This window comes from Chiloscyllium plagiosum, unplaced genomic scaffold (assembly GCF_037043375.1).
Source record: "Chiloscyllium plagiosum isolate Xiang-an unplaced genomic scaffold, Cpla_swu_hap1 HiC_scaffold_7, whole genome shotgun sequence".
Classification (NCBI taxonomy): Eukaryota; Metazoa; Chordata; class Chondrichthyes; order Orectolobiformes; family Hemiscylliidae; genus Chiloscyllium; species Chiloscyllium plagiosum.
The window spans coordinates 18,732,595-18,760,310 of NW_028270145.1; the positions used below are offsets into that span (position 1 = coordinate 18,732,595).

The 27,716-nt window shown below is 42.2% G+C and overlaps 1 protein-coding gene across 1 annotated transcript in view; it reads left to right on the forward strand.

Moving 5' to 3' along the window:
• ndufa10 (NADH:ubiquinone oxidoreductase subunit A10) overlaps positions 1–18,462 on the forward strand; it is a 67,446-nt gene extending 48,984 nt beyond the window's left edge. Inside the window, exons 8-10 of the mRNA XM_043693102.2 lie at positions 7,421–7,506; positions 13,420–13,528; positions 18,193–18,462. Of these exons, the coding sequence (XP_043549037.2) occupies positions 7,421–7,506; positions 13,420–13,528; positions 18,193–18,261 (264 nt within the window). The 3' untranslated portion in view covers positions 18,262–18,462. The remainder of the gene's footprint in view (positions 1–7,420; positions 7,507–13,419; positions 13,529–18,192) is intronic.
• The last annotated feature ends 9,254 nt before the right edge of the window (positions 18,463–27,716 follow it).

A 27,716-nucleotide genomic window follows, 5' to 3' on the forward strand; every position in this document is an offset into this window, starting at 1 on the left:
GAGCTTATGTTCCATATTTTGTCTTGGCTATTTCACTTGAAATAAATCAAACGGCACCAAGCTAAACCTGTCAATTTATTTGTTCTGGATTTTGTGTTTGCCCTGAAAGGTCTCCAGTGGTATACCTTACACTGTTGAAACTGTTACTTGCCAGGATAAACAAGTTGAATGGGTTTGTATGAGCACTGTTTATTTAATTTTAAGTGAATTCAATCTTGGTTGAGCCTAAATCAGAACGGTTACTGAATAGTGGATTGTTGCAATGTGGATGAGGCCATTCAGTTTGTCATTCTCTGCACCAGCTCCCAAAATGAACAGTCCACCTAAAGCCATTCTCCCCAATACTACCTGTAACTCTACGTCTCCTTTGTTCCAGCTAACATAGAGCACCATTCCGTGCTGACCGTGATTCTGTTCTAAATTAATCCCCTGTGCCTTCACATAGTCCATATCCCTCTATTCTCTGCCTATTCATGTGTCTGTCTAAATGCTCATTAAACTTTGCCGTTATATCTGCTTCTACCACCTCCTTGCACATTTCAGGCACCTATTATCCTATGTCTTTTAAAAAAAAAAACTTACCTTGCACATCTCCATTCAACTTCCTCCTCACCTTAAACCTATGCCCTCGAATATTTGACATTTCCATTTTGGGAAAGAGCCTCCAACAATCCACCCTAACCATGCCTCTCAAAATTTTATATACTTCTATCAGGTCGACCCTCAGCCTCCAACGCTCCAATGAAAACAATCCAGGTTTGTCCAACCTCTCCTAATAGCTCATACTCTCTAATCCAGGCAACATCCAGGTAAATCTCTTCTGCACCCTCTCCAAAGCATCCACCTCTTTTGTGTAGTGTGGTGACCAGAACTGCACACTGTACTTTAAATGTGGCGTACCAAAGTCTTATACAGCAGCAACATGACATGCCAATTCTCATATTCAATTAGGGAGGCTGTGTGGGTAGAGGGCTCTCTGAGCTGTGAGGGCCAAGGACAACTAGTACAGAGAAGGGGAATTGCTAACGGATAAAAGTCGAGCTTGCTCTTGGGGGAAACCTTCTCAACGTGGGTTTGAGTGTCAAAGAAAATGTTCAGGCCCTTCCTCACTCTGGGAAACAAGTTGAAAATGTTGAAGCAGGTTGGTCCTGGCCAACAGCCGGTGTCTTGTCTAAATAATAATTTGCTTTTCCTGTCTCTGTTTCTCTGCATTTCTACCAATCCTCCAATTCCCAGCTAAAAAAGCTGTCTCCATCTGGAGAGGAAAGGAATTGTTGAAAACAAAAAGAAAAAAACATGGGCGGCATGGTGGCTCAGTGGTTAACACTGCTGTCTCAGGCGACTGTCTGTGTGGAGTTTGCACATTCTCCCTGTGTCTGTGTGGATTTCCTCCGAGTGCTCCGGTTTCCTCCCACAATCCAAATGTGCACGTTAGGCGATTTGGCCATGCTAAATGATGTTCAGGGATTTGTAGGTGAGGTGCGGTAGTCAGGGGTAAATGTAGGATAATAGGGTAGGGGAATGAGTCAGGGTGGGTTACTCTTCGGAGGGTGGATGTGGACTTATTGGGCCGAAGGGCCTGTTTCCACACTGTAGGGATTCTATGATAATCAGTGCCCCGACTAATGAAAGCAAGCATGTCATTTGCCGCCTTCACCAATATCTCTTATTATTTTTATCTATTTTTGTCACTTGCAATCCAGCCATTTACAGTATTCTTTCTTCTTGCATTTGACCTCTTAAAGTGCATCAACTTCACATTATCCAGATTAAGTTCCATCTGCTGTCTCTCTGCCCAACTTTCCAGCTGGCCAACTTCTGCAGCTATCCTACTGTATCCTTCAGTATCCTTCATCATTATCCACAACTCCACCAATTTTCTTTGTCCTCTGCAAGTTTACATATAATTTTCATCCAAATCATTTTTATACATTAGAAACAACGGAGGTCCCAGCACTGTTCCTTATGGAACACCACTGGTTGCAGACTCCAGTCAGAAAAACACCTCTCCACAACTACCCTCTCTCTTCTGTGAAAAGGCCAATCTTGTATCCAACTTTTCAACTCACCATGGATTCCATGTGGTTACATTTTCTGGACCATCCCACCGGGAGGGACCTTGTCAAATGCTTTAAAGTCCATGTAGACAACATCCACTGTTCTATTCTCATCCATCATCGTAGTCACTTCTTCAAAAAACTCCATCCTTCAATGTTCAACAGAAAACGTCTTTGTAAGAACACATCGACTCAATACCCAATACAAACTCACCAGTCCCACAATTTCCTCAACTATACATCCTTGCACCTTGCCTCCTATAAAGATTCTATTCCATTTTCTCAGTTCCTCCATCTCCACACCCATTCCTTTGATGCTAATTTCAACAAGTGGAGCCTTCAAAATGTCCACCCTCTTCCTCAACTGAAGATTCCCCATCACCACAGTTGTCAGAACCCTCAGCCTTGTCTGACCCATCTCCTGCATTTCAACACTCACTCGCTGTCTTCCCTTGCACAGCAGGAAAGGGTCCCTCATCTGGGATGCCACCACCAGACACACATTTCCCCTCCCCTCTCTTGTCAGCCTTCGGCAGGGACCATTCCCTCTGGGAGACTTTGGTCCACTCCTTCTCCAGTCCCAACACCTCCCCACACCCTCACTATCCCCCAGAGCCCACTTTATCTGGAGTCAATCTAAATAACTTTTGGTCACAGTCATAGTCATAGAAATGTACAGCACGGAAACAGACCCTTTGGTCCAACCCGTCCATGCCGACCAGATATCCCAACCCAATCTAGTCTCACCTGCCAGCACCTGGCCCATATCCCTCCAAACCCTTCCTATTCATATACTCATCTAAATGCCTCTTAAATGATGCAATTGTACCAGCCTCCACCACTTCCTCTGGCAGCTCATTCCATACACATACCATCATCTGCGTGAAAACGTTGCCCCTTAGGTCTCTTTTATATCTTTCCCCTCTCACCCTAAAACTTTGCCCTCCAGTTTTGGACTCCCCCCACCCCAGGGAAAAGACTTTGTCTGTTTACCCTATCCATGCCCCTCATGATTTTATAAACCTCTATAAGGTCACCCCTCAGCCTCCAACGCTCCAGGGAAAACAGCCCCAGCCTGTTCAGCCTCTCCCTATAGCTCAAGTCCTCCAACCCTGGCAACATCCTTGTAAATCTTTTCTGAACCGTTTCAAGTTTCACAACATCTTTCCGATAGGAAGGAGACCAGAATTGCACGCAATATTCCAACAGTGGCCTAACCAATGTCCTACACAGCTGCAACATGACCTCTCAACTCCTGTACTCTATACTCTGACCAATAAAGGAAAGCATACCAAATGCCTTCTTCACTATCCTATCTACCTGCGACTCCACTTTCAAGGAGCTATGAGCCTGCACTCCAAGGTCTCTTGTTCAGCAACATTCCTCAGGACCTTACCATTAAGTGTATAAGTCCTGCTAAGATTTCCTTTCCCAAAATGCAGCACCTTGCATTTATCTAAATTAAACTCCCATCTGCCACTCCTCAGCCTATTGCCCATCTGATCCAGATCCTGTTGTAATCTGAGGTAACCCTCTTTGCTGTCCACTACACCTCCAATTTTGGTGTCATCTGCCAACTTACTAACTGTACCTCTTATGCTTGCATCTAAATCATTTGCACAAATGATGCAAAGTAGTGGACCCAGCACCGATCCTTGTGGCACTCCTCTGGTCCCGGGCCTCCAGTCTGAAAAACAACTCTCCACCACCACCCTCTGTCTTCTGCATTTGAGCCAGTTCCGTATCCAAATGGCTAGTTCTCCCTGTATTCCATGAGATCTAACCTTGCTAATCAGTCTCTCTTGAAGAACCTTGTTGAACACCTTACTGAAGTCCATGTAGATCACGTCTACTGCTCTGCCCTCATCAATCTTCTTTGTTACTTCTTCAAAAAACTCAATCAAGTTTGTGAGACATGATTTCCCACGCACAAAGCCATGTTGACCATCCCTAATCAGTCCTAGCCTTTCCAAATACTTGTACATCCTGTCCCTCAGGATTCCCTTCAACAACTTGCCCACACTGGTCTATAGTTCCCTGGCTTGTCTCTACCACCTTTTTTAAACAGCAGCACCACGTTAGCCAACCTCCAGTCTTCTGGCACCTCATCTGTGACTATCGATGAAACAAATATCTCAGCAAGAGACCCCGCAACCACCTCCTAGCTTCTCACAGAGTTTTAGGGTACACCTGATCAGGTCCTAGGGATTTATCCACTTTTATGCATTTCAAAACATTCAGCACTTACTCCTCTGTAATATGGACATTTTTTTAAAATGTTGCCATCTATGTCCCTACATTCTATATGTGTATTCTTTTCCACAGTAAATACTGATGCAAAGTACTCGTTTAGTATCTCCCCCATTTTCTGCGGTTCCACACAAAGGCTGCCTTGCTGATCTTTGAGGGGCCCTATTCTTTCCCTAGTTACCCATTTGTCCTTAATGTATTTGTAAAAACCCTTTGGATTCTTCTTAATTCTGTTTGCCAAAGCTATCTTATGTCCCCGTTTTGCCCTCCTGATTTCCCTCTTAAGTATACTCCTACTGTCTTTGTACTCTTCTTAGGATTCACTCGATCTATCCTGTCTATACCTGACATTTGCTTCCTTCTTTTTCTTAACCAAACCCTCGATTTCTTTAGTCATCCAGCATTCCCTATACCTACCAGCCTTTCCTTTCATCCTAACAGGAATATACTGTCTCTAGACTTCTTTCTGAAGGCTTCCCATTTTCCAGCCGTCCCTTTACCTGCGAACATCTGCTCCCAATCAGCTTTTGAAAGTTGGTGCCTAATGCTGTCAAAATTGGCCTCTCTCAATTTAGAGCTTCAACTTTTAGATCTGGTCGATCCTTTTCTATCACTATTTTAAAACTAATAGAATTTTGGTCGTTGGCCCTAATGTGGTCGCTCACTGACACTTCAGTCATTTGCCCTGCCTTATTTCCCAAGAGTAGGTCAAATTTTGCACCTTCTCTAGTAGGTACATCCACATACTGATTTAGAAGATTTTCTTTACACACTTAACAAATTCCTCTCCATCTAAACGCTTAACACTATGTCAATCCCAGTCTATGTTTGGAAAGTTAAAATCCCTGACCATAACCACACTATTATTCCTACAGATAACTGAGATCTCCTTACAAATTTGTTTCTCAATTTCCCTCTGACTATTAGGGGATCTATAATACAATCCCAATAAGGTGACCATCCCTTTCTTATTGCTCAGTTCCACCCAAATAACTTCCCTGGATGTATTTCCAGGAATATCCTCCCTAAATACAGCTGTAATGCTATCCCTTATCAAAACTGCCACAGCCCTCCTTCTCTTACCTCTCTTTCTATCCTTCCTGTTGCATTGTAGGTGGCACAGTGGTTAGCACTGCTGCCTCACAGCGCCAGAGACCCGGGTTCAACTCCCGCCTCATGCGACTCTCTGTGTGGAGTTTGCACATTCTCCCCGTGTCTGCGTGGGTTTCCTCTGGGTGCTCCGGTTTCCTCCCATAATCCAAAAATGTGCAGGTTAGGTGAATTGGCCATGCTAAATTGCCCCTAGTGTTAGGTGAAAGGGTAAATGTAGGAGTATGGGTCTGGGTGGTATACGCTTCGGCGGGTCGGTGTGGACTTGTTGGGCCGAAGGGCCTGTTTCCACACTGTAAGTAATCTAAAAAAAAAAAAATTGTATCCTGGAAAGTTAAGCTGCCAGTCCTGTCCATCCCTGAGCCATGTTTCTGTAACTGCTATGATGTCCCAGTCCCATGTTCCTAACCATGCCCTGAGTTCATCTGCCTTCCCTGTTAGGCCCCTGGCATTGAAATAAATGCAGTTTAATTTATCGGTCCTACCTTGTCTCTGCCTGCCCTGACTGTATGACTTGCTTGTGTTCTCAACTGTACCAGTCTCGGATTGATCTCTTTCCTCACTATCTCCCTGGGTGGTCCCCCCCCCCCCTCCCCCACCCCCACTTACTAGTTTAAGTCCTCCCAAGCAGCTCGAGCAAACCTCCCTGCCAGTACATTAGTCCCCTTCCAATTTAGGCGCAATCTATCCTTCTTGTACAGGTCACTTTTACCCCAAAAGAGATTCCAGTGATCCAAAAACATGAATCTTTCTCCTATACACCAGCTCCTCAGCCATGCATTCATCTGCATGTCCTCCTATTCCTACCCTCATTAGCTCGTAGCACCAGGAGTAATCCAGATATTATCACTCTTGAGGACCTCCTTTTTAAATTCCTGCCTAACTCTCTGTAACGTCCCTTCAGAATCTCAACCTTTACCCTTCCTATGTCATTGTTTCCAATGTGGACAATGAAATCCTGCTGGCCCCTCTCCCCCGTGAGAACATTCTGCACCCTCTCTGAGACATCCTTGATCCTGGTGCCGGGGAAGCAACACACTATTCTGTTCGCTGCTGGCCACAGAAATGTCTCTGTGTACCTCAGACTAGAGAGTTCCCTAATTCAACTGATTTCTTGGAACCTGGCTGCACACGGTACTGTAGGTCTGGTTTCACCAAAGCCCCTATGTATTTTCAGTAAGACCTCATTCTTCTACATTAATCCCTTAGTGATATTGGATGCATAATGTACAAAAATAGTCTTGTTTTAGCTGCAGATCTAAGCCATAACCAGTCATATTGGGTGGATTAGACCCAAAGAGTAACATTTTTTAAAAAATGGCCTGTTAGTTTTGTTCAGATTTGAAGTGTCATCCTTTTTCATTATTGAGAGATACGCAGGTGAGAAATTTGATCTGACTTGAAACATTGACTTTTGACTTGGGCAACACATTCATCATGTCTTTTGATGATGCACTTTGAGGGTTTGTCCTCTCTCTAATGGTGGTTTCGGGGTGTTGTACAGAAAGAGAAAATCTGCCCTTTTGTAACATCTGTTGCATTCTCTAGACGCTCAAGTACATTTCAGCAATGGCTTGTGAGATCAAGCCACTGTTATGTGTAGACAATCTACAGCCCACAGGCAATGTGATCAATGGTCATGCAATGTTTGCTTCATACTTTCATTTGCTTGATCCTTTGACTCAGAAATTCTCTCTCTAAATTTCTCCACAGTTTTTTAAGACTCTGTTTTGAAACTTACCTTTGAGTTTGTTTTGATACTTTTCCTAATGTCACCTTGGTCTTAAGTTTCCTTGGAACATTTTGCAACATCAAAGGTGATATAAAAAAGCTAAGTTGTTGTTGAAACAAGGTTGCCACCTTGGAGGAAGCCAATTAGTTTGGGTGGTTGTGCTATTTCTAATGGAGCTGTTTATCCTGATCAAACGTCTCTATCCTGTTCTATTAGAAAAATAAACTTTGAATGACGGTCTGTGACTAAACTACCACTGGTGTAATTGCAGGTTGCTGAGGACGTTAAACTCTTGAAATGGGAGAAAGGGCCATGGCTGGAACAAAGTGACGTTTCCTTCCATTTACTCAGACTGCTGTGAGTACATGGGCTACACTGATGGGGGCATTAATACCATTCAGAATAAGTTTGTCCTCTGATGAGTGCACTGTGCCGCTAAGAATACCTAAAGACAGTAAAATTGAAAGTCTGAAAGAGTAGTCAAAAATAAACATAAAACGTACAGCAGGTCTATCAATCCCTGTAAAGTGAAAGATGACATACTGTTTGAGTAGCTGCTGGATTCTAGCCAAGAGTGCATATTTGAAGTGTCAAATCTGTTGTTTCTCTTATGGATGCTCTTGGACTTACTGTACATTTACAGAATGTTCTGTTTTTGTGCCAGCTCTCAGATTTCAGTGAAGTGCTAAATAGACATTCATGGACAACTGCCTGCTAGATGGGTTGTAATTTTTTTAATCACATTTTGGTACTCAACTGAGGGAGTACTGCAAACTTGTGTTCTGATTCGGGTGCTGAAAATCTGTTGCCACAGCGTGGTTGACAGTCCCGTGCACACAGTCTTGTTTCTCATCTGTTTATTATCTTTGGATAATGTTTTACCTGTCTCGACAGAAGCCTCTTGTCTGAATCACTCCACACCTGTTTCTCTCTACTTCAGCTGCTCTGCTGTGAAACGTGATCATTGGCTTCTATTGTGGACATCTAGGTCAAGGAGCTCATTATGACCTGGCATTCTGGTCACAAATTACAAGGGCAACTGAATCAGCTAGTGTTAATGTAATGGAGAATTTCAGTTCTCAGGGATTTGGCATGGCAGCTATGAACATCTAGTAATTAGGCGAGGGCAACTGAAAAATCTGTGGATATAATGAATAACTGTTTACTTCAACATATATTTGGTTGCCAGTTACCATTTCAGTTCTTTGCAGGGAGCACTTGAGTAACAGAATTGCACTAAATGGGTACATAATTTTTGTCACATCTGCAGGTTTGAGATTAGTTTCTTTTAAATGATGTTGATTTAAAGACAAGTGTATGTCAGGTCATGGGGAAAACTCTTCAAAATAATACCATGGGATATTACAGACAGGGCCACTTACTAGTAAATTGAAGGTCATTTTGGGGCATTCATTTGAAGGTCCTGATGCATTATGGTTCATTGTGACTGAAGCAGGTCTGTTAAGTTATCTGTCTTACCCTGTCTATCTTTTCATACACTTGTATATTCCACTCCTTGCTGACCCTCTCCGTCCTGTATTAAGGAGCTTGACTTAGGCTGTAAGGTTAAGACATGTACTGCTCCTGTTTCTGTCTGAGAGCAGGCTGCTCTTGTCAACGTCTCAACAGTAGATTGCTTTACATTTTTTTTGGTTTGGAAATACTCCAACGCACTACAAAAACTGAATAGAAAAGTAAATCAACAAGTGCCTTTTATAAACTAGTAAATCCACAACATCATAAATATCTTTCTGGTATTTGTTGTTGGCTTTTGTAGGATTCTGTCATTCCAGTATAACCATGTCCCTGTCTTTATTTAATTCCTCATTGAGAATGTTTTGTAGGCAATGTTAAGGAATACCATTTTCAAGCAACAGGGTTAACTGCTGTGCAATGGAGCCCTCTAAAGATCAAATCTATTTCCTAGAAGCAGCAGAGTAAATGAGTCTGGAGGTATAGGCACCACATGAAAACAGCACTTATGGACAGAGACCAATTTCACTTCAGAAAACGTTGACTGAGCTGTGCCCTGTTTCATTCCAGTAGATGTATACTTATCAAGTGGGGCAAAAATATATAGATGTAGGTAAGGTGTGCATGTTTGTACCACTCCTAAATGAAGTGTCAGGAGTTGCACCACAACATTCATTCTCCCAACCCATTCAAATCTGTTGCCTGCATCAGAGTCTTGCCACCAAGGATTGCTTGGTTCTCTGCAGCATTTTCCTTTATTCGTGGAGGAATTCTGATGAAAGGTCACAGGCCTGAAGTGTTTCTCTCTGCATAACTGCTGTCACATTTGATGGGTCTATCCTCATTTTGTTTTTATTACAGATTTTTGGCTTTTTTTGTAAAGCTATAGAGTTTGGAAATGTCTGTGGTTTCCGTATAAATGTCGAGTGACTGATCAATCTTTGTATTGGCACTTATTATCATCAGGAGGATATTTGAGCAAGATTCTGCGTCGAGCTGCACTTCCATGGTGTGCATTTTAAAGGAAGAGTGAACTGAATATTTTTGAAGTTTATAAAAAAAAGTGATAACTTCCTTCCTGCATTTCCCTATGATTTGTCTGAGTTTAAAGGTTCATTGTTCATGGTTCTCAATTAATTAACTATTTTACAAGTCAAGTGTGAACTTCTGATTATTGTTGTGTCTTGCACATTTTTGTGTATGTGAAGTAACACTGTGTTGTCCTTTGTAACAATAATTAGTTCACTTTTTGTCCGTCACCCAATTTAAATTGGATTCGTCTTAAATTCAATTAATAAAATTGCCATAATGCCAATGTGATCATTTAATCCTTCAGTGTTAACATCACTCTTCCTCAGTGGCAACTCTAGCAATGTAAACAGCCTCTCACATTTACAGGACAGATTGAATTAAGCCACTTTGTTGTAAGCATAGCATCTTGTCTGTAGGTTTTGAGGTTGCTAAATCTAGACTTTCAGGAGCAGGGTCTGCAGAAAATTGTAATGTGTACACAGAAAGATCCCACCTACAGCAGTGTAAAAACCAACTTGAAAGATCCCACCTACAGCAGTGTAAAAACCAACTTGTTTTTAGTGGTGTTACTGAAGGCCTATGTATCAGCACAGGGTGAATGCCCGAAATGGTGCTAAGACCCCTTTCTTCACTTGGAGGGGAGTTAGAATTTGGAATTTGCTACTATGCAGAATGTAAATGTTGGCATAGAAGTTTTAGACAGAATTACCTCTCCTCTGTTCTGCAAATGCTGTATGCAAACTCAGCGCATGCACCACAAGTTGAGCGGTTTTCTGCAGATTTTAATTGTAAATTTTTAGTGCTGTGGATTACTGGGCTGACAGCACAGCAGCAAGGACACATCTGAGATCTCCAAAAGAGTCAACAGTTTATCTTAGAGTACAGTGTGAGCAATGGAAAAGTAAATGCAGCAAGTTCTCATTAAAGTTGGAAATGAAAACTTTTAAGTGAATCATAAGCCTTGATAGGAATCAGTATTAAAACTGGAGTTTGGTTCACTTGTACATTTTTTTTTGCCTGGAAAAACAATGTACAAATTATAATGTTATACATCTGTAATGCTGAGCATTCCCAACTGAAGTAACTTACAAAATCAGACACTCTGCATAATAGCAAAACTGTACAGTTTGGTGCTTTAAGGTATTTCACAACAGAAAATAAAACTTTTTAAAACATGGCCTTTCAACTTATATCATTAAATGCTGACCTTAGAAAATAAAATGCCATTAAGATAAAAAGCAAAATAAGTATAAATTTTGTGGTGTAAATAAATGTTTTAAAAAAAATTAGACTAACCCACTTAAGTTTTAGATTGACCAGGTTCCTCCTCAGTTTGTCATGAGTATAGTGCTGGAAAAGCACAGCAGGTCAGGCAGCTTCCAAGGAGCAGGAGAACCGATGTTTTGGGCATAAGCCCAGTCTCCTTCTCAGTTTGTAGCAGAACTCGACCCAGGATAATCTGCAGTGACTAAGTCCAGTGACAGATGATGCTGATGTGTTCAGTGTAAGATCAGAACAGAGGGACAGCAAGTCCCCGCTGTTAGCAGTAAACACCAGGGACTTTAAAGGTGAAAACATTGGGCAGGAATAGGACTGGGGGCATGAGCAGGGGTCAGGCCAGAGTGGGAACAATAGCTGACGTGTCCAGTGGTGACAGTGACCACCAAGAACTTGAAAGACATCAAGATTGAAGATTCACATTGGGAGCCATGGAAAGGAGGGGCCTAGGACTGAGAGTGGGTGTGGGAGCACTGGGGAAAACAACCAGAGACCAGGCTAACCACTGAACAGTTTAATTATGTAAATATTATTTAGCATCGGTTTCCAGTGTTATATGGATATGTTGGTAACTACAGAATAAGCGACGTGAAAGCGTGATGGTGTTCAGCAAGCCAGTGTTAAAGAGGATTTAATTGGATTAGCAATTGGACTCAAATGAAGTAGTCAATGACGTAGGAAAAGAGGGAAAATGATTTGGTTGTGAAGAGAAGGGAGGCAAAGGAAAAATAGGCAAGCAACTTGGATAGTAGAGCTTTAACAGCAATTCCTACAGGAATGAAACTCCACAGCTGAATATTCTGTTCGTGGGCCACTGAGGTTGAGAAACAAATGTCAGTTAAGTGGTCCTTGCATTGTTAAAACACTTGTTCTAACTTTCTGTAGCAATTTTAATTCTCATTTCCTGTAAAAATCCAGCAAATGTCTTGAATCTCTTGATGCTGATGTGAGCCCCAGTTTTGAGGTTAACAGCATAACCTTTTTACATGTTAATAATTGTGTGCTCCATAACCTTTGTTATTTTGCTGTTAAGTTCTGTCTCAGTTAATTACGTTGGCATTTTCTCTTGATCAGAATTTTTTGCCTTTGACTGGATAATCTGTTGTTAGTAAGAAAGAGATGTGAACTCATTTGAAATGGCAGCAATATGTCCTTAGTTTGAGTCACTCATTGTCTGCTCCACATAAATGTTGCCATTGTTCCTTGTGCTCTTTGAAAGATTCAGTGCAGCTTCAATGGGCAAAAGCATAAAAGACCTTGCAATCTGAAATATAACAGTGCACTTGTATTCAAATACAACAGTATCACTCATTTTAGAGAGGACAATAAGAAGATCAGTCACTGTTTTGCCTAGCTTTGGAAGAAAATGTTTTTAAGACTTTTAGGCACTGTAGAGAAAGCCTTTAGCAATTGATAGATTATAGGCTTACATCAGGACGGCTCACTTCAGGAGCCACTATATCTCTAGAGTGTGGTTGATATGAACCAAGGAAATTCATTGGCAGACACTTAATTGCAATGCAAAACTTATGAGTTAGAAGATGTTGTGAAACTATGGAACTGCAGGTTATAAATTAATATTGATGCTATTGTACAAATTATTCATGTTCCCATTGCTATTTTGCTGCATTTCAGTAAATGAGTTAATATCTTTTAAAAGAAGGCAATTTTATTTGCACCAACTGATTTGCAATATGGTTTACCACGCATCTTTTGCCTTGGGGATGCAGCAAAAACATATAAAATTTAACAGTCTTTTGTTTCTTTCCATCGATTTTGTTCTGACATTTTTAAGTGAGCCTTGGGAGTATAGAACAAGTCAAGACAAACTGTAAGTCTTGCTCTGCACTTGAATTTCAATGAAAATGGAACATGGCCCTGTAATAATCCCACCCAATTTGTGGCCATTTCTCTTGATCTCCTCTTCACATTAGATTCTGTCAATCTCTGATCACCTCTGTGTCTCAGGGCAGGACTCAGTGGAACAGTCTCGGTTGAAAGTGATACAGATGCATGAGTCTGACAGCAAACTGCACAAATGTGTTAAGGCAGTTGAAGCCTTTGAACTATGGGTTTTGACAGAGAAGGCACCAGCTGTCAAAAAAGTTATTCTCCACGATGAATTGTAGAAAAATTTGATCTCTACTAATGTCATTGAGTTATGGGCTATGTCAGAGGAAAGCACTAGGGGGTGCTATTGTTACATTGAACTATTTTGTTTTCTGTGTATAGTTACCTCTTGCTTATCCTCATGTTGTGTTCCTAGTCAATGAACAATTTTGCTTTTGGAGAAATTAATGAATGCTGTATTTTCAGAAAACTTAAAAAGTCATGTGGTAGGTTCTGACCCAGCAATTTTTAATATAATTCTGACCATCGTATTAAAGAGCAATCACAACCCAGGTTCAGTGCATCTTTGCAAAGTGTAGGTATTGATCTGTTATGAGGATATTTACCAACACACATTACCTTTCTTCCCTTGATTAGCGTTGAAGACAAGCAACGTGTAGCTGACCTGACGTCGTTCCCCAGATTCCTTCCAGAAGTCACAATTGGAGCTCACGAGTTTGATCAAATGTATCATGCCTACAGACAGGTAGGGAACGCGTTATAAGCCTGCATGCTGCATTAAAAATAAGATTTCCAGCACCTGCAAAATGCTTCTTCTCTGCTTTTCCGTATTTGTGTACTTTCTATGGATTTGCAAGGTGAATAGAAATATCATTTGCGTCTGACAGAATGCTTTTCCGTGAATCGCACTTTTTTGCCCCGTAATGAAGGTAGTATCAAATGCTCCCAGATCAGGGTGAGCACAGATGGTGTGCAAAGTTAAGTTTGTTGCTACATTGCTAATCCTAAAAGCTGTAGGACAGTGAGATTTTGAACTAGTTTTTTTAATCAACCTGTTCGAACATGCTATTGCACATTAAAGGGACGGCTGGAAAATGGGAAGCCTTCAGAAATGAGATAACAAGAATCCAGAGAAGTATATTCCTGTTAGGGTGGAAAGAAAGGCTGGAGGTATAGGGAATGCTGGATGACTAAAGAAATCGAGGGTTTGGTTAAGGAAATGAAGGAAGCATATGTAAGTTATAGATAGGATGCACCTTGCAAAATGTCCATATTACAGAGGAGGAAGTGGTGGATGTCTTGAAATGCATAAAAGTGGATAAATCCCCAGGATCTGATCAGGTGTACCCTAGAACTCTGTGGGAAGCTAGAGAAGTGATTGCTGGGCCTCTTGCTGAGATATTTGTATCATCGATAGTCACACGTGAGTTGCCAGAAGACCAGAGGTTGGCAAACGTGGTGCCATTGTTTAAGAAGGGTGGTAAGGACAAGCCAGGGAACTATAGACCAGTAAGCCTGACCTCAGTGGTGGGCAAGTTGTTGGAGGAAATCCTGAGGGACAGGATGTACATGTATTTGGAAAGGCAAGGACTGATTAGGGATAGTCCACATGGCTTTGTGCATGGGAAATCATGTCTCACCAACTTGATTGAGTTTTTTGAAGAAATAACCAAGAGGATTGATGAGGGCAGAGTGGTAGATGTGATCTATATGGACTTCAGTAAGGCATTCAACAAGGTTCCCCATGGGAGACTGATTAGCAAGGTTAGATCTCATGGAATACAGGGAGAACTAGCCATTTGGATACAGAACTGGCTCAAAGGTAGAAGACAGAGGGTGTTGGTGGAGGGTTGTTTTTCCAGATGGAGGCCAGTGACCAGTGGAGTGCCACAAGGATTGGTGCTGGGCTCTCTACTTTTTGTCATTTGCATAAATGATTTGGATGTGAGCAGAAGAGGTACAGTTAGTAAGTTTGTAGATGTCACCAAAATTGGAGGTGTAGTGGACAGCGAAGAAGGTTACCTCAGATTACAACAAGATCTTGACCAGATGGGCCAATGGGCTGAGAAGTGGCAGATGGAGTTTAATTTAGATAAATGCGAGATGCTGCATGTTGTGAAAGCCAATCTTATACACTTAATGGTAATGTCCTAGGGAGTGTTGCTGAACAAAGAGATCTTGGAGTTCAGGTTCATAGCTCCTTGAAAGTGGAGTCGCAGGTGGATAGCATAATGAAAAAGGTGTCTGGTGTACTTTATTTTATTGGTCAGAGCATTGAGTACAGGAGTTGGGAGGTCATGTTGCGGCTGTACAGGACATTGGTTAGGCCACTGTTGGAATATTGCGTGCAATTCTGGTCTCCTTCCTATCGGAAAGATGTTGTGAAACTTGAAAGGGTTCAGAAAAGATTTACAAGGATGTTGCCAGGGTTGGAGGATTTGAGCTATAGGGAGAGGCTGAACAGGCTGGGGATGTTTTCCCTGGAGCGTCGGAGGCCGAGGGGTGACCTTATCGAGGTTTATAAAATCATGAGGGGCATGGATAGGATAAATAGACAAAGTCTTTGCGCTGGGATCGGGGAGTCCAGAACTAGAGGGCATAGGATTAGGGTGAGAGGGGAAAGATATAAAAGAGACCTGAGGGGCAACGTTTTCATACAGAGGGTGGTACTTGTATGGAATGAGCTGCTAGAGGAAGTGGCGGAGGCTGGTACAATTGCAACATTTAAAAGGCATTTGGATGGGTATATGCATAGGAAGGGTTTGGAGGGATATGTGCCTTGTGCTGGCAGATAGGACTAGATTGGGTTGGGATATCTGGTTGGCATGGACGGGTTGGACCAAAGGGTCTGTTTCCATGCTGTACATCTCTTTGATTCTATGATTCCCAGCCTTCTGATCCAAAGGTAGGGATATTACCACTGCATCACAAAGGCTCTAGCAAATGGCTGCCATGGAACCGGAATTAAATGCTAACAGCTGTGAGCTTCTTTAAATTCTCGTGATTTTGCCTGTGGTAGATGCAACCACAGAGGAAGCTCTTGCTCCCTAAAAGCTTGTGAAAAGCTCGGTGTTCATGTTTATTTAAAACAAAAACTTCTTTTTGTAGTTTAAACGCTGACCAGCTGCACCTCACTCTTTGCTCTGCCTCCCACCCTACTTGGGTGTTCTGACCCCGCCCACCTTGAGGTCCCATGAAGATTGTGGTATTAAAATATGATCACATGGAGCAATGGAGTCGGGGAGCACTTCTTTATAGAAACATAGCTTATTAAAAATGAGTAAAAAGCAAGTCAAATGTTGATGCATTTAAGATTTTGGGGTGCATTTTGTATCTTAAACAGTTTTTTTTAACCCTCGGCAATTTAATGTTAACAATTTATTGAAAATGAGATGACCAAGGTCTACATCAGGTCAGTAGCTGGTGTAATTCTGAGTATATGCACCTGAAACTTCCATCATCCAACTCAGTCATTTTATCTTGGGTATAATTGCCACATTCATGTTCGGTTGTTGCTAAGTTTATGTAATGTGCTTCTTAGTCAAGAATGTCCTCCTCAGGACAGTGATAAGATGGCTGGTTTTCCTTCTCTCTGGCTAGCGTTCTGTGTTGGGATCAACAACAGGTTTCAAAGCTACTCTGGCAGCCCAGTGTATGACCATTAGACCAAATTTTACATACATTTTGGAAAAAGAAACTGTTCTAAGTACTAATCATAAAATGCTCTCTCAATAAAAAAAAATGTTTGCTAAACCTGCTGAAGGTTCATTAGCTGAATAATCTATTTCCAAAAAAATAGGCTAGGTTGGTGTGGTAAGCCCAAACAGGCTTGGTCAGAAGATAGTTTTCAGGCAAGTGAGGTGAAAGATTTGCTGTGAGTAAACATATTTTGAGAACTAAGTCCAGCATGCAGCCTATGCATATTTCAGTCCTGGGCAGAAACCACAACGGTTTCACTTAGCCTTTCATGTTCAAACAAGGCAACTTGGCACGGCTGTTCAAAGGTTACTATTTATAGTTTGGACGCAAGCTGAGGAATTGCAGTGAAAGAAAGAGGAAAGTTTGATCCCAAGAGACCTGTCCGTGAATGAATCCATGGAACACAATGCCAAAAACCATGAGCAAAAGTAGAGCATATAGACCACTCAGCCTATCTCTCTGTTCTGTTCCCCTGCCATGCACTTATAATTTCATATGATTGTGGATGATCTTCAAAATAGTGCTATTACATCCAGGCAGGTAGATGAGACCTTCTCATCCAAACGAGAGCACCTCTAACAGTGAGCACTCTCTCAGTACTGCACTGAATTATCAGGTCAGAAATTTTGCCTGGAATGGGACATGAACCTAGACTCCTTGTGACTCAGAAGTGAGAGCATTGCCAGCTGAACCATAGGTGACACTGTAAATGTCTGAGGTGCCTTGAGATTCAGTGGGGCTTCCCCTCTCAACACTCCCATTAAATGATTATAAGTGCCATCTCAAGTACATGAGACTCTGTATTTGGCAAAATGAAAACAGCGTACTCTGTTCACCAAAGTCTTCAAATTCATGTTGGGTACTCCGACCTTATTGCTTTGAACACAGGATATATGGATCTTCTTCCTTTCTGCTCCTTCCCTACTTCCCTATCCCTAACACTAACCCTCTGTGTTAATAACTTTGTGCTTTTAAGAAAAAGTGTTGGCATATTTCTGGTTGTAAGTAATCTTCAGTGAAACGTGGTTACTTCGTATCATATCCACTACTTCAAGTGTGCGCAGGTAATTGCACATCAATATTTAAATGTGATTTTGCTTTGGTTCACGCTCATGGTTGATCTGTGTAATGCAGAAACTTACTACAGTCAACACACTGAAAATGAATAGCGACAGTTTTTCTTTGACATAACCATGTTATACCTGACAGAGTACCATCACCAAATAATAGAGGGTTGGGATGGGAAGGGGGAGTGGAAGCTGTCCTCTGGAATGTTAGCTGGGGGGTGGGGGAGAATGCATTTGCCATGAGATACTAGCCTCCCTTCCTGCAGCCTGCTTCAATCCTTCCTCAACCTTTGCTTCACTGCCACTTCCTGCAAGTTTAAGCAGCCTTAAAGCCTAACTTTCTGGTCATGCTTATTGGTCACCTTCCCTGATCTTTCTCCTGGTTATTTTTGTCCTTTGGAACTTACCTTTTGTTTCACCCAAATAATAAGTTAACAAGTTGAAGGGTGAATAATTGTAGGATTCAGTCTTTCTAAATGCTGTTCTAAGTAGAAGTTAATGAATATCAATTAATTATGCACTCATTAACCTGAACTTGAGTGCACACTGCTATCAGGCAACATGAAAAAGTTATAGGCCATGCTTTCTTGTAACCTGCATAAAACAGTGTTAGCATTTATCTGTTTTCTGTCTCTTCTTTCAGCTCCCAGGTCGAAAGTATGCAGAAGGTTTCAATGCTGATGTCGGGGATAAGTGGATCTGGTTAAAATAACTGTGTGGCTTGCAGAAGAACAATTAAATGGATTTGAAAGGAAGAGAAAGTGAGAGAACTCTCTGATGCATGGTGAAATAGCTGGTTTTGCACTGAGCTCAGCATGGCAAGTCTGATTGGATTTACCCAGGGCCTGTGCAGAATTTTGAGCACCTTATTAATTGACTGTAGGTATCAAATAAAACCTAACATTGAAATTACCGCATCCTTGTAGATTTGAATGAAGTAAAGTGTGACAGCATGGAGCAAGTCTGGGGCAAACATTTCAATTGGGGGGTGGTTGTTGCACCAGTTCTCTACGGCCTTTAAGTGAACTGTATCAGTGTTGTTTTAGAATCTAGCGGTAGTCTGGCTGCCATCTTTTTCTCCCAGAGCGGCACCCTGTCCATCATGAGCTTTTATGAACTTGTGTTATTTCGCACAGATCGCTGTCTGAAAAAAAACACCTCACTCTATCTCAACACCACTTCTTTCAAACCCTCCACATGTCTTGTCGAATATTGGTTCAAAATTCGATCCTCTGGGAGCTGAAGTTCCCTCTAATTGAACATCAAGAAGACTAAAGTCATTGTTTTCACTTCACACCATAGATTTCGCTCCTTTCTTTGACCATAATCTCAGACTAAATGAGACTCTTCATAACGTCAGCATCATATTTAACCCTGAACTGAACTCCTGACCCCCATATTCTCTGTCTTCAAGCCTTCTGCTTCCTTCATATCACTTATTTTAGTTTCTGGCTCACAATATCCCCGGGCAGCAGTACATGTGGAGTTTGCACTTTTCCTCCTCCTCCACCGCCTCTCTCCCCTCCCCCGCCACCACCGCCGCCATGTCTCTGTGGGTTTCTTCCCACAGTCCAAAGATGTGCAGGCTTCTGTGAGTTAGCCATGTAAATGCAGGGTTACAGGGATAGGGTAAGGGGATTGGTCTGGATGGGATGCTCTTTGGAGCATTAGTAAGGACCTGATTGGCCAAATGCCCTGTTTCACACTGTAGGGATTTTGTGATACTATGAAGTAATGAGCTTGTGTGGAATACTTGAGAAAAGTTGCAAACTGCAGGCTATTATTTTAAATTACGGAGAGCACATGTGTGGTGTTGAACATTCTTCCTCTGCGTTGACACCACTGTGAACAGAAGACATGAGGACGTAGGCAACATTTTCCCTTTTACGGTGTCTCCGAAGCAGATCTTTGCTGGATCACAGTTCCTTTGCTACCAATGTCGGTTCTTATCGTAAAACCCATCCTAAGGAGGACAGACTGTGTGTGAGCCAGCATGTATCTTTTGTAATAAAGTGGATTTATTCCTCTTTCAACAATTAATGGATTTCTCACAATTAACTTGTGTCTTGAGTTATCCAAGTACACACAGCACAAGGAAAGAGCAAGCTTGTCTTCTTTATTTATATCCAGGCAGCATTGTGGAGAGGGTTCACCAGAGGGTGTCGTCTTATTTTTGATGTGAACATTTGCAGCTGCATGGTCCAAAAGCCTTGATAAGTAGCAGAGTCCATCCTCCCCTCAATCCCCAGGGTCTGCTGTGACCTGCCGAGGGACCTGACTACCTCGATTCCTGCTGGGAAACTCCTCATTACAGGTTGCACCAACGCTTACATTTTACGACTTCCTCAGGACAAGCCCAGTGAGCAGGTCGCTGGAAAGCTATTAACAACGGAAGGCACCGAGCGTAATGGCCAATAAATGTTACAGGTGACAAGACCCCTTTGCCCTCGAGACGTGTTGTCAGGCTGCAGCTGTTTGGTGAATATTATCTGGATGATCACAGCACAATTACTACTTTAAGGTGTGATGTAAGTTTTATTTCAAGTTGGTGTCAGTTTAGAAACTCTTCGCCCAGTCCCACAACAGCAATCTCAGCATTTCCACATTACCCACTGAAGTTGGGAGTGACAGCATTCAGGGTGCCCTTAGTCTGGAAATATTATTCGGATAGCGCAGCACTCTGCTTTTATTATGTTGGAGAAAACATCTCTATAAAAATGAACAGGCAGTTGTGTAATTGGCTTACCAATAAATCCTCCATTTTCCTGACAATTTAAAAAAAACTCCTGGCTTTGAATGAGGGCCACAGTGTGACTTGCTACTGGAGCCAAGTTAAGCAAGTGTTGGTTAAAGCATTAAGCAAAGTGAGTTAATGTGTTTCTGGCGAATAGAAGGCGTTTTTAGCATCCATTAGGCATGTAGTTTTTTTTTTGCACTAAACACTTTGGGTTATTGTTCAGAAAAGTTTCCCATACAGTTTATTAATGTCACAGCTCTTTGCTTGTGACCCATCAATAAAATCTCACCTCTGAGGCTTACTGCACATGCTATTTAATGAAGTAGCCAACTGTGCCTTTGGGCAGGATTGAACTGGTTTAACAGTGTCAGAACAACACCTCCCTTCCAATCCTAAAGCCTCACATACACAAGGAGTTTTACGTAAACCCTAGATGACATCATTCAAAATATATCATTGTCCTTTAGATACATGGGATCATTCTTTGTTTTCCAAAAAAAAATGCAGTGATTTATATAAATACCACCTGTAGATGGTGCAAAAAGCAGGTTTTTGTAATGAGAAAGTCAATGTCATTGGTTAGTGCAGTAAGCAGCAATAATTCTCAAAGGTGGTGCTGCAGGAACTGTGCGTTCAGAAATGTTCTTCAGATTTTAGATTTTTTACAAACTATAAATAGCTAATACCCAAAATGGTCAAACCCAACATCCAGTTCTGGATTCTTTCAAATTTCTGACAGTTAAATTTTGGGAATGTGAAACCTTCAGTCCATACTCCAAATACAATTTTCTAGACTCTGGCAACAGTCTTGAGGTTAAACCAGATTGTTTCTGTTCATATTTGACCCTAAATTCATGTTCGCACCATCAATAACAACTCCCTACTTCGCTCCAGAATCAGCTCAGCTCCTCCTAAATCCATCCCTTATGTTTTCATTAATTCAAAACTCAACTATTCGAACATACGCCTCGCTGCTCTCCGCATATTCTGTCCACTTTGGGTCATTCAGAATTCTTCTGCTGTCTGTTAACTTGTGCTGCGTTTCTCTACTACTGCCCTGAGCACACTCACCGACATTGACTCTTTGTCAAGCAAACCTGTATTTTAAAATTCTAATCCTGGATTTCAAATCCTTTACCTCTCCCTATCTCTGTAACATACCCTACCAGCTCCAAGGTCGCCATGGAATAGGACTCCTGAGCCAGTGTTTGACCACTCCAACCAGTTCTTTTTTTAAATTTCTTCACATCATATTTCTTTATTCTTATTACCTCCCATCCTTGGGCGACATTGATATCTGAGTTGAAAGCCAGTGTGGATGTCAGGCCTCAGCCTGGCTGCTCACTCCCGGCCTGGAGGTGAAGCCTGGTGCAGTCTGGGTTGGAATGACTGTTATACTGAACTCCTCTCTATTTTTATAAATTATTGCTGGACTTTTTATTTCCTTATTTCTCTAAATTTTTTCCCTCAGAATTTGTATTAAAGAATGTGTACCTAAGATTGCTCCGTAAGTGGCGACTTGTAAACCTTTCACTGTACTCATCTCAGTACATATGACAATAAAGCTAATTTTAATTCTAATATTGTCAATCCCCAAAAAAAACCCCTGAGATCTCTGAAATGACATTGGGGCTAGTCAAGTCAGTCTTGACCAGCCCTAATTTCAATAACTTCAGAATTGGCGCCTTTGCTTACCTCAGTCCTATGCCCTGTAGTTTCCTTGCTAAACTTTACCATCTCTCTGTTTCTTTTCCTTTTAAGATGGTCCTGAAAGCTGACCTCTTTGGAAATCTATAATCGCTATGCAGCTCTATTGATATCTTCTAATGCTCCTCTGAAACCTTTTGGATGATTTGATATATCCAAGGTGCTTTATTACCACAAATGTTTGACAAAGGTGCAGCACTGTACTTGCTTCATTTTCACTTTCTGCAGTGTGTTCCTTTTTGAACTGAAGGTCACATATAACAGGCAGAGTGAGTGGAGAAAGAGAAACTGGATGTTTGATAAATGCGGAACAGCTTTGGGTCCCAAATGTGTGAGTGGAGACGCTCTACTCTGTTGCAAGTAAAACAATCCACTATGCACGGCAAGTTCAACTTATTCCCCAGCTGCAGCTTTTATGTTTAAGACAAAACACTTGTGAAAATATATGGATGGGTGGAGAGTCTGGCTCAACGCAATATGCTGCTGTGTGCTATGTGCACAAGAACTGTTGCCAAGTGAACCGGGTGGAATGCAGAAACTGAACTGCCCCAACTATATAAATACTGCGGCCACAGTCATAGGGCAGAGGTTAGAAATTCTGAAATAATGACTCCCCGCTGACTCATCAAAGCCTGTCCAACAAGGCACAAGTCAGGGTGTGATGGAATACTCCCCACTTGGCTGGAGGGTGCAGCCCGAACAACCCTCAAGAAGCTTGACAACATCCAGGACAAAGCAGCCCTCTTCATTGGCGCAGCATTCGCATCCTCTGACACACAGGGACAATAATGGATATTATCTGCCTTCCAAGCCCATGTCCTCTGTCAGCCCTCTAAGGGCAGCAGATCAATACGCCTGCAAATACCTTTCCAAGCCACACATCATCCCGACTTGTGAACGCATCGCTGTTCCTTCACTGTCGATGGGTCAAAATCCTGGTGCTCACTTCCTAACAGCTCTGTGGACGTGTGTAAACCCCACGGCCTACTGTGGTTCAAGAAGGTGTCTCACCACCATCTTAAGGTTAATTAGAATAGATTACTTACAGTGTGGAAACAGGCCCTTCAGCCCAACTAGACTACACCGACCCTCTGAAGAGCAACCCACCCAGACCCATTCCCCTACATTTACCCTTTCACCTAACACCACGGGCAATTCACCTAACCTGCACATTTTTGGACTGTGGGAGGAAACCGGAGCACCCAGAGGAAACCTACACAGACACGGGGGAGAATGTGCAAACTCCACACAGACAGTTGCCTGAGGCAGGAATTGAACCCAGGTCTCTGGCGCTGTGAGGCAGCAGTGCTAACCACTGTGCCACCATGGACAATAAATGGAGGCAGGAATACTCATTTCCCATGCAGCTATAAAAATAATAAAAGTGATAAAAAAAAAGGTCCAACAGGAGCAGAAGAGGTGGAGACCACAAAGCAAGTAACTTAGATTGGAAAGATAGACATCATTGAGTTTAATACTGTTTCTGGATGTTCAATTGATGGGCATTTCTTGTGCTTACTGTGAAAAATTGTACTGCATGTAAGACCTCACACACTCCAAACCGGTCTACCTTTATGTATTTGATATCTATGTAACTGCAGTGAGCACAGTGTTTGAATAGAAACTGTTATCACTATATCTTATTGACTACATCATCTGCCCTCAAATAACTCTCTTTGACTGTAGAGGCAATGGAATAAATACTGAGAGAGCTTAGGTTTCAAATTCTTTTTAAGTTTAGTTAAGATAAACAGTTAACGGAACCCAACTAATCTTGTCCAGGATATCCAAAATATTAATCTTATGTTAACTCTTATAATAAAACATGACAATGGATTTCGAGGGACTTGCTGCTGAACCTGTTGACTGCATGTTCCAATTCAGTGTGAGCTTTAATATAAAAGCATAATGTAGTTGCTGAAATAAAAAAAAACAGAACGCTGAAGGAACTGAGCTGGTCAGACAACATCTCGCACAGAGAGAAACAGAGTTAACCTTTCGAGTCCACGTTCCTTCCTCAGAAATGTCATTCATCTCATTATTTGTTTTTGGAGTTTTGCAGGACTTTCATATTTATACATTACTTGACAATGCTTATTGCAACTCAAGTAAAATCCTTAGTTGTAAAGATGCAAGAATATGCTGTGTGCTATAGGTCCCCATCTCTGATATTTCCAGCACTGTCAATGACAGAGTAATCTGTTCTGTTAATCATGGCTCAGTTGACACTGCTCTTGTACCTCTGAACCGTGAGGTTCTAGGTACAAATCCCACAGCAGGCAAAACAAGCAAATGAAGACCTTAAGACATATGGGTAGAAATTAGGCCATTCAGCCCATCAAGTCTGCTCCACCCTTCAATCATAGCTGATACGTTTCTCAACCCCATTCTCCCACCATCTCCCCATAACCCTTGATCCCTTTGATACTCTAGAACCTATCTATCTCTGTCTTAAATATACTCAATGACCTGGCCTCCACAGTCTTCTGTGGCAATGAATTCCATAGATTCACTACTCTCCGGCTGAAGAAGTTTCTCCTTATCTCTGTTGTAATAGGTCTTCCCTTTACTCTAAGGCTGTGCCCTTGGGTCCCAGTCTCTCCTACCAATGAAAACATCTTCCCAACTTCCCCTCTGTCCAGGCCATTCAGTATTCTGTATGTTTCAATTAGATCACCCCCTCATCCTTCTAAACTTCATCAAGTATAGACCCAGCATTCTCAAATGTACCTCATATGTTAAGCTCTTCATTTCTGGGACCACTCTCGTGAAATCCTCTGATCACGCTCCAGGGCCAGTACATCCTTCCTGAGATAAGGGGCCCAAACCTTCACGTAATACTCCAAATATGGTCTGACCATACCCCTATATAACCTCAGAAGTACATCCCTGCTTTTATGTTCCTCTCAAAATAAATGCCACCATTGCATTTGTCTTCCTAACTACTGACTCAACCTGCAAGTTTACTTTGAGAGAATCCTGGACTAGAGCTCCCAAGTCCCTTTGCACTTCAGACTTCTGAATTTTCTGCCCATTTAGAAAATAGTCCATGTCTCTCTTCTTCACACTAAAGTGCATGACCTCATATTTTCCCATGTTGTACTCCAACTGTCACTTCTTTGCCCACTCTCCCAATCTGTACAAATCCTTCTGCAGCTTCCCCACTTCCTCAATGCTACCTGTCCGTCTACCTACCTTTGTATCGTCTGCAAACGTATGCAGGTTGATTTTGATGCAGAGCTGAGAGTGTGTTTCGTGTTGAAGCTTCAGTCTTTCAGGTGAGATGTTGAACTAAGTCCCCTATCTGCCTGCTTAATGGATGTACCTGATCCCATGGCACTGCTTTGAAGATTAGTGGGAGAATTCTCCTTCCTGGTGTCTTGCGCCAATGTTTATCTCAACCAACACTGCAAAATCAGGTTGTCTCATCAGCACATTCTTTATGGTAGACCTCCATGTGTGGGATGGCAGGCTTTGAGGAGCCACAGTGAGACTTGTGCTTGCCTAATAGATTCAGGGCAAGCCAAAGTCCCTGCACAGTCAATTGCCACTGCTGGCCTCAGTGCAAACTCCTTATGTACTTTCCTCTCCATTTGCCCAGCTGAGTAAAGTTCCTACAACACAAGGAGCTCAACACATTCCAGGGTAAATCAGCTTTCTTCCTGTGATATTTTTGCTTGCCTGCACTGACACCGACTGGGGGCAGTTGCCACTCAGAGCAGGCCTTTTTTTCCCGTTACAGATTTACTTTAAAATGTTTACAGCCAGCAGACAGGACACTTGTCATCTCGCCAATGTGAATTTATAGGAGTCAATGCTTCTTAGATTTAGAGCTCCCACTGTGATGGTCTTATCGTAGAGCTGCCCTGTCATACTTTGCAGCTAATCGTTGTCTTTATTAAAGGAAATTGTGAAGATGAAGTATACTCTGTGAGGTCCTGAGGTCATGGGAGGTGCCATAGAAATGTAATTTCTCCCTTCAGAGCCCTGAAAAGCTCGCTCATTCAAATCACAAAACAAATTGAGTCACTGGAAGTGGGAAGCAAGCGTCTCCCAGCAGGGCTCCTTTTAAAGAAGAGTTTGAAATCCTGGTCCCCCGCTGGCTGTATTGTGTTGTGTGAAGTGATAATTATATATTGAAAGAAAAGCAAATACTCATCTTCCCTGCGCATCTCTGGGGTGATTCAGTCACAGTGGGTAAGGAGATTATTACTCCGTAATGGCCAAAAAGAAATGTAATCCATTCAGCAGTTTGTGAACACTTGATTTTTTTTCCCCCTCTCACACATTATCAAATACAAACACCTGTTCTGCGTGAATTGTGCTTCAGATGTTTTATTCATTGATGTGAATAATACAGACACCTCTCCCTGTAAAACGCAAATCTACTTCTGTACCAGATGTGACACGTCCAGGTAAGATAGCACTCGCAGTTCGACCAAGACACTTGTTCTAATGTGTACAAAGTTAAAAATCACACAACACCAGATTATAGTCCAACAGGTTTATTTGAAAGCACTAGCTTTCGGAGCAATGCTCTTTCATCAGGTGATTGTCTGACAATCATCTGATGAAGGAGCGTCGCTCCGAAAGCTAGTGCTTCCAATTAAACCTGTTGGACTATAACCTGGTGTTGTGTGATTTTTAACTTTGTACACCCCAGTCCAACACCGGCATCTCCAAATCATGTTCTAATGCGGATGGACATAGGAAATGAGGAAACAGGCCACTCAGCCTGCTCAAGCCTGCTCCACACATTGAACTACACATTGTCCAACTTTTCACTTCATTGCCATTTTCCAGCATGATCTCTGTATTCCTTCATATTTTTAAATTCTCACCATCTATCTATCTTTCTCTACTGGACTATACTGATTCCTTGAGCCCCCACAGCTCTGTGGAGTAGAGAATTTCAAAGATTTGCCATCAGCTGAGTGAAGAACTGCCTACTAATCTCAGCCTTAGATGGTCTATCTCTTGACGTGAGATTGTGTCCCTAGCTCTAGGCACCCCTCACACACAGCCGGCACAAACGTTCTTCGTGCATCAAACCTGTTGAGCCCTTTAATGAGTTCACCTACCATTCTTTTCAGCACTGGAAAGCGTAGGGCAAATCTCCTCAATATCTCCCCATGGGATATTCCCACCATCTCAGATATCAGTTTTATCAACATTCACTCCACTCCCTCCTTGGCAGATGTATTCATACTAACATGGTTCCTCAATGGTTAGCACTTGTGCCTCACAGACCAGGGGCCGGGGTTTAATTCTACCCTCGGGCGACTCTGTGCAGAGTTTGCACATTCTCCCTGTGTCAGTGTGGGTTTTCTCCACATACTCTGGGTTCCTCCCATCGTTCAAAGATGTGTAGGTTAGGTGGAATAGCCTTGCTAAATTGTCCTGTTGTGTCCAGGGATGGATAGACTAAGTGGATTAGCCTTGAGAAATGCAGGGTTACAGGGTAGGTAGGGGGGTTGTCTGGGTGAGATGCTCTTCAAAGGGTCAGTGTGAACTTGATGGGCCAAATGGCCTGATTCCACACTGTTGTGATTCTAAAGGAACGAAAACTGTGCACAATACTCCAGCTGTCATCTCACCAAGTCCAATATTCATTACTAATGTACTCAAATTGTCTTGCAATAAAAATCATCCTATCATTTGTTTTCAGAGTCACTTGCTGCAACTATGTGAGATATTTCAATGAATTAAGAACATGGATGTCC